Raw genomic sequence first — 6,205 nt, forward strand, 5'->3', positions numbered from 1 at the left:
TATTTTGTCTTAATAGCAAATCTAAAAGGAACATGTTATTATCATCCCCATTTTAGAGATGAGGAAACTTGCCCAGGGCTTAAGGTGCTAAACCAGAATTTGGACTAAGGTAGTGTAAACCTAGAGCATGGAGAGATATTTTGATAATTCTCACTCCAAAGGGATTAAAATTGTCCTCCGTTTTATCTGGCTGAATCAATTTGCTGTACACCTAAAACTAACACAATACTGCAAATCAACTATACTTTAAAAATAAATAAAGGGCTTCCCTGGTGGCGCAGTGGTTGAGAGTCCGCCTGCCGATGCAGAGGACACGGGTTCGTGCCCCGGTCCGGGAGGATCCCACGTGCCGCGGAGCGGCTGGGCCCATGAGCCATGGCTGCTGAGCCTGCGCGTCCGGAGCCTGTGCTCCGCAACGGGAGAGGCCACAACAGTGAGAGGTCCGCATACCGCAAAAAATAAATAAATAAATAAATAAAAATAAAATTGTCTTCCAGCAAATGCCACGTCTCTTTCTAGGATGAAATTTTACTGCTAAGAAATATGATGTTCTCTATTTCTTCTCTAAAGGGGATTTTGCATTTTGGCTCATCCCTAGTTCCTCTCCTCCACTCTGGCCTATGGGATGAGAGGTCACTATAGATAAGAATGGCCACACACCCTGCTTCAACAGCCCAGGAGTGTTGAAGTGGCCACAACTGGGTGAGGTCACACCGAATGAAGCTGCTTTCTACTCCTCCGTGTTCAGGTACTCTCCCCCTTCTTCTCCAGATCTGGGAAGCCTTCCAGCTGGGGCAGCTGGCCACTTCTCCCTGCTCCCCCAGCAGAGGAGCTGGTGGGAGATGTGGAATTCTGGCCAAAGCAGCTCCAGGGCTCCCAGGGCAAGAGAGGACCTCCCTTTCCCTCCCCTTCCCGTGATCACATGTTATGTGCCTTTTGCTAACCTCCAAGGGCTATTTGGTGAAAACGGCTTGCAAAGAGACAAGAAGGACTTGGTTGGGGTTCGAGCAACAGTGCTATAGTGGCTTTCTCTGCTGCTTATAGAAAGAAAGGTTCTTATAGGCAAAGGCTCGCTCTCCCCAGCAGCCCTGAAAAAAGGGTGGCCTGGGCAATTCCCCACCCCTTCCTCATATGACCTTGTTTTCCTGGGGACTGAGACCAAGATGCTCCTCCCACCGGTCTTTTCCTGGAAGCCAAGCCTCCTTTTAATCTGTATAAAGTCCACACCCCAGGGATAGAGTGATTGCAGAAACTGCCTTTTCTCTCTCAGAGACCAAGCTAGAGACTCAGGTAAGCAGCCCAAGAGGCACACAGGAGCTGTTTCTGCTTGAGGGTTGGAGAGTGGGGAGCCAGGGTGGGTGAGGCTAGCCTGAGAATCGGACCAGGCAGATGTGGGCAGGGGGCAGAGCTGGGGTCAGGAATGGATAACGTAGGCTGCAGAGAGCCCATGGGGCTGGAGAAGGAGCAGCCCCCAGGTTGGGGGAGGAGAGCATCTCTCTTTGGAACACAATGGCATCCCTTTATGGTGGCAGTGTAAAACACTGGGGCCGAGTTTCCCTTGTGTCGTAGGACAACAGGGCTCTGTCCACCGTGATCCTGGATGAATACTCGGTGGTTATCTCAGGGATACAATTTGGCTTATTCAAAATTTGGATTATTTATTTAATGGTTTATTCAAAAGCATCTTCTAATGAGTCGTGTGAGCGCTCGGTACGGAGGTGTTTTATGTTTCAAAGGTATTTCGTATCAAAAATATTTCTGTATTCAAAGACAGGGCTGCTAGGATTTTAGGTCATTTCTAGGGTCACCACCCAGAGGGGAGGACGGCCTCTCTGTAGGGAGTGGGAATCAAATGTTTGTGGAGAAGAGTATATGTGATTGTCTTGTTACTTGGAAAAGCTCGCAGGGAGAGGGACATCTTTCTGGTTGACCTGGAGACCGTAAGCCAGGGAGGCTACAGGTGGGAGCTGGGGTTCTCTTTCTAAGGCGATGTTATTCCTCCTCTCCCCCTTTTCCAGAGGAGGCTCCTCCAGGGCAGTGAGACCACCATGGCTTGGAAGTCCCTGGTCCTGCTGCCATGGCTGGTCCTGGTGCTGCTGGTGCTGGGGTGGGTCCAGCCTTCCCTGGGCAAGGAATCGCCGGCCATGAAGTTCCAGCGGCAGCACATGGACTCCGGCAGCTCCCCAGGCAACAACTCCAACTACTGCAACCAAATGATGATGCGCCGAAAAATGACCCAGGGACGGTGCAAGCCGGTGAACACCTTTGTGCACGAGTCCCTGGAAGATGTCAAGGCCGTCTGCTTCCAGAAAAACATCCACTGCAAGAATGGGAAGACCAACTGCTATGAGAGCAACTCCACCATGTACATCACAGAGTGCCGCGAGACGGGCAGCTCCAAGTACCCCAACTGTGCCTACAAGACCAGCCAGAAGGAGAAACACATCATCGTGGCCTGTGAGGGGGACCCATACGTGCCAGTCCACTTTGACGGTTCTGTGTAGGTATCTACCTGAAGCCAGAGATGCCCCACCTCATCACCTCTCCCCCTCTCGCTTCCTTGCCCTGCAGGCAAGAACTCAAGTTAGTTAGGGCTCTCATCTACCCCCGCACACACACACACACACACACACACACACACACACACGCTCCCCTGGCCTGAGGCTGGCCCCTGCGTGGCTTGGGGGGTGAGGAGTGGGTTGTGAGATGGGGCCTATGTTGACAACTTCACTGCTTCTTTCAATAAAACACAGTTGCAACCACTTGAATTCCTGATGCTGTCCCCATCCAGGCGCTGTTTGTGTGCTCGCTCTCCTGACAGGGGAGAGAACCGTGAGTCTGGTTAGCTTTGGTGAGTGGCGAATGGAATCCTCAGATGCCACCTCTTCTGACTTTTGATTTTCACTGACCTGAGATAAGTCCTCTCTTTGTAGGTTCCTTGATGCCCAATACAGTTTTAAAGTGTGGGCTCTTTTAGATAAAAAGGAGCTACGGTCTGGGACAGTGTCATGCTGGGCGAGCTGACAGAGGGTGAAACTCAGATACAAAAATCTCTGGCACAGAAGGAAGGACAGCGTGACCCTGGGAAGACCCTGCTCGGCCTCAGGCGGGGAGGAGAAGTGTATGAAATTATGACCCTAAATTTCCATCTTCCTTTTCTTGAGGGAGCTATTGCTAAATCAGAAAGCTGGCTCTCTCTTCCTTACAAAGTTGGAACCCTCCATTCAGGAGCTAGGAAGGACTTCAGCGATCGTCAAGTGGGGGGAGGATGAGTAGATTTCAGCTTGTGGACCAACTCTAATTGGAAGTGCCTGCCTAGAATGCTGTAGAAAAATACCTAAACGGTGAAGTGATGGAACAGTGGCCTCTACCGAAGGCTCGAGAGAGGTGAGGGTGTGTGTGCCACCCACTGGCCATCCCTGACCTAATGTAACCCCCGCCTTTTACAGAGGGGCAACCTGAATCTCGGAAAGGTTAAGCCACCTGCTCACGGCTCGTTAGTGTCCGACTGAGACTAGACCTTGGGTCTCCTGGCTTCCCTGTCATTGCTCTCTCTGCTATTGGAGTTTCCTCAAGAAGGAAACTCCCCAGTCTCCCTCCTTCACCGAGTGCTGTGGAGTCACGGCTTTCTCGGCCTCCGCTTGCTGGGGGCTCTCACAGGTTCCCGGGGCACTTGGCCTATGAGTCTGCTCACTCCTTGGCAACCCTTTCGTACATCCATTGAAAAGCCTAAACATGGCTTCTGTCATCACTTAATCATTTCATATGACCCCCTGTTTACACCTGCATCAAGCTCTAGACAAGGTCATAGAACTAGAGAAAGGTCCTACTGCCAACCAGTTTGACCAGTTCTGTCATTGTCTTTGTGTACTACCTTTATAAATGTTGGAAGTGGTTGTGTGTTTTTTAGGTAAAGTGAGTGCTTAGCTCTGGGGCCTCTGTAAGAGGAAGAAGGCCTTTGGGTCAGAGGGGTGGCCAGCTATTTTGTTGGTAGTGGGGATCTCACTCCTTACAAACAGTGAGGATGGAGGAGGGAATAAAGGGAAACTTTAAGTTTCTAGTTCTGTTTTCTTTAGATAGAATTTTTCTTAAGTTCATCTCACTCTTGTTTCCAAACCCAAAGCTCCTCATTTTCCCTCCTGCTAGTGCTAAGAGAACACTTTAGGAGATCTTTTTTGAACACTCACTTGGAGCTTTGCTGCATCTATTCTGCACAATCACCAGCTCTGGCTACTGGTTCCATGCACCTTCCTGGCCATGGGACCACCCGGGGAATAAAGTGATAGGTGCTAGCGGATGGTCCGGGTGCAGACCTGCACAACCAGGGAAACGGGGGTGAGGTGGGGCAGAGAGTGCCCTGAATAGGAGGACTCTGGGCAGGGGAAGATCAAGTCTTGTCCTAGAGCCATCAGGCAGAGTCAAGGAGAGAAACATCAGTCGTCGGGAGACAAATCAGAGGTCTCTGTTCTGTGGGGCGACTATTGCTATCCCACAAATAAAGGAGTATTAACCTCTTCTAGGAGACTGACCCAGGCAGATTCATCTTAAAATTGAGGTGCTAACATGTGAAGATGGGTACCTGCTTAAAGACAGAAATGACCATATCCAGTGATTCTTCTAAGAAGGATAATGTTAATTTTCAGAAGAGTCTTCAAACCAAACAAGCTTCAGGAATTCTGCATTCTCGGTGGACAGGTAAATGCATCCTAGCGTCCACCTTACTCCTGCAATTTTACCTGTACCGACAAAATCAGAGTGTCTTCTGCCTCTTCTGACATGCTGATTTTCTCCTGTCTCTCTCTGGTAAATTCCCCTTCAATTCCAGCAGCCAATAGTCTTCCAGCCTGAAACAGATCGGTCACCCATACCTTCAATGAACAGAGTAAAGGGCCATCACGTCAGGTTCTTTCTTTCCAAGTGCTGCCTCATTTGCACTTTGTACTTTCTGTCTAACTGGAAAATGAAAGGCTGCTCCCAATCGCCACTCTTGCCTCCTGAGACTGATTCAGCCCTCACAGAGTAAGTGGGAGCACTAAAGGGCTTTGAATCTACCTGCCCGTGGCAGAAGGCGCCTCAATATTGGTTTGGGAAATTGATCACGAATGTGGGGCGGCCCTCCATGTGCATGATTCATGATGCATGATGGAGGTCCTGCAGAGAAGTTTCAGAATGAAAGTGTTACCTCCTGAAGACTAAACCGCGGCATACCTGGAAGCGTCTCAAAACTGTCTCCCAGGAGCCACTTTCTAGGGGACTAATCTCAAACACCTCTGCAAATCATTCAGTAAATTCCCATATACTTTAGGTTTCTTTGTGGCTTGCAGCAAGTGTAGGTGGGATGGTTTCATCTCAGCTTCCTCCCTCCGACGCTTATCTCCCTTCCCATTCCCTTATTGTCTTCTTACTTAACAATAGAGAAGGAGTTGTTCATCTGGATGGACAGAGTCTCAGTAGGCCTGTTTTACTAGCCAGTGTGGTGACTGTACTTTAAAGTTCATCACTACTGTATGTCATCCTCTGGTTTCTTCTCGCTACAAGTCTGAGCAGGGCCTGTATTCAGGGTCAGTTTCCTTCCTTTTCCACCTTCCCTCAGTCTGCAGCTGGATGGATAATTGGGCCAGGGCACCTAATGTAGTCCTTGCCCTACTATCATCTCCCTGTGCTGTGCCCCTAAGGCACTCTGTAGCCCTCTCTGGGCCACAGTTGTCTAATCTGTAAAACCCAAGCTTGGGTTTGGTTATCTCAAAGTCCCCTTACGCTTAGGGCCTTCTACTCCCTATCTTTTGTGTGTGTGTGTGTGTGTGTGTGTGTGTGTGTGTGTGTGTGTGTGTGTCAGTTAGTTCCCCGACCAGGGATTGAACCCGTGCCCCCTCCAGTGGAAGTGGGGAGTCTTAACCACTGGACCACCAGGGAAGCGCTTAGGACTTTCTAGCTGAACATCCATGTCTAGCAGTGAGTGCTGAGCCCTGGCATGCAGTTTCTGGCTCTTTGTGGGTAGGCATCTCTAGAAGAGTCACATCATTGAGATCTGGTTTGGTTCAGAGCTCTTCTCAGTGCAAAGCCATGTTCAGAGGTCTAGGTCATCCCAGTGGACTTCAAACATGCTTCTAGGGCAGAGTTTCCTCTCAGGCAACTTTAGGCAGCCTCTGAGAGTCAAGGCTGGCAGCTAGCCTCTGCTAGGCGTTGTTAGGCTTCCTGGGACCTG

At 50.0% G+C, this 6,205-nt stretch overlaps 1 protein-coding gene across 2 annotated transcripts; it reads left to right on the forward strand.

Moving 5' to 3' along the window:
- Nucleotides 1-1,139: 1,139 nt before the first annotated feature.
- Nucleotides 1,140-2,768, forward strand: RNASE1 (ribonuclease A family member 1, pancreatic). Of its 2 annotated transcripts, none has more exons than XM_067741602.1 (2): nucleotides 1,140-1,290; nucleotides 2,019-2,768. In XM_067741602.1, the coding sequence occupies exon 2, from the start codon at nucleotides 2,049-2,051 to the stop codon at nucleotides 2,502-2,504; it is 456 nt and encodes a 151-aa protein (XP_067597703.1). In that variant the 5' UTR covers nucleotides 1,140-1,290; nucleotides 2,019-2,048; the 3' UTR covers nucleotides 2,505-2,768. The 2 variants fall into 2 exon arrangements, with proteins under 2 accessions (XP_067597703.1, XP_067597713.1); XM_067741612.1 differs by lacking the exon at nucleotides 1,140-1,290 and adding an exon at nucleotides 1,716-1,736.
- Nucleotides 2,769-6,205: the final 3,437 nt, after the last annotated feature.

Source organism: Pseudorca crassidens, chromosome 1 (assembly GCF_039906515.1).
Source record: "Pseudorca crassidens isolate mPseCra1 chromosome 1, mPseCra1.hap1, whole genome shotgun sequence".
In the NCBI taxonomy this organism is placed as follows: domain Eukaryota; kingdom Metazoa; phylum Chordata; class Mammalia; order Artiodactyla; family Delphinidae; genus Pseudorca; species Pseudorca crassidens.

What these genes read in the sequence shown, in the direction of transcription:
- RNASE1 (XM_067741602.1), top strand. Translation starts at nt 2,049, where the DNA reads ATGGCTTGGAAGTCCCTGGTCCTGCTGCCATGGCTGGTCCTGGTGCTG.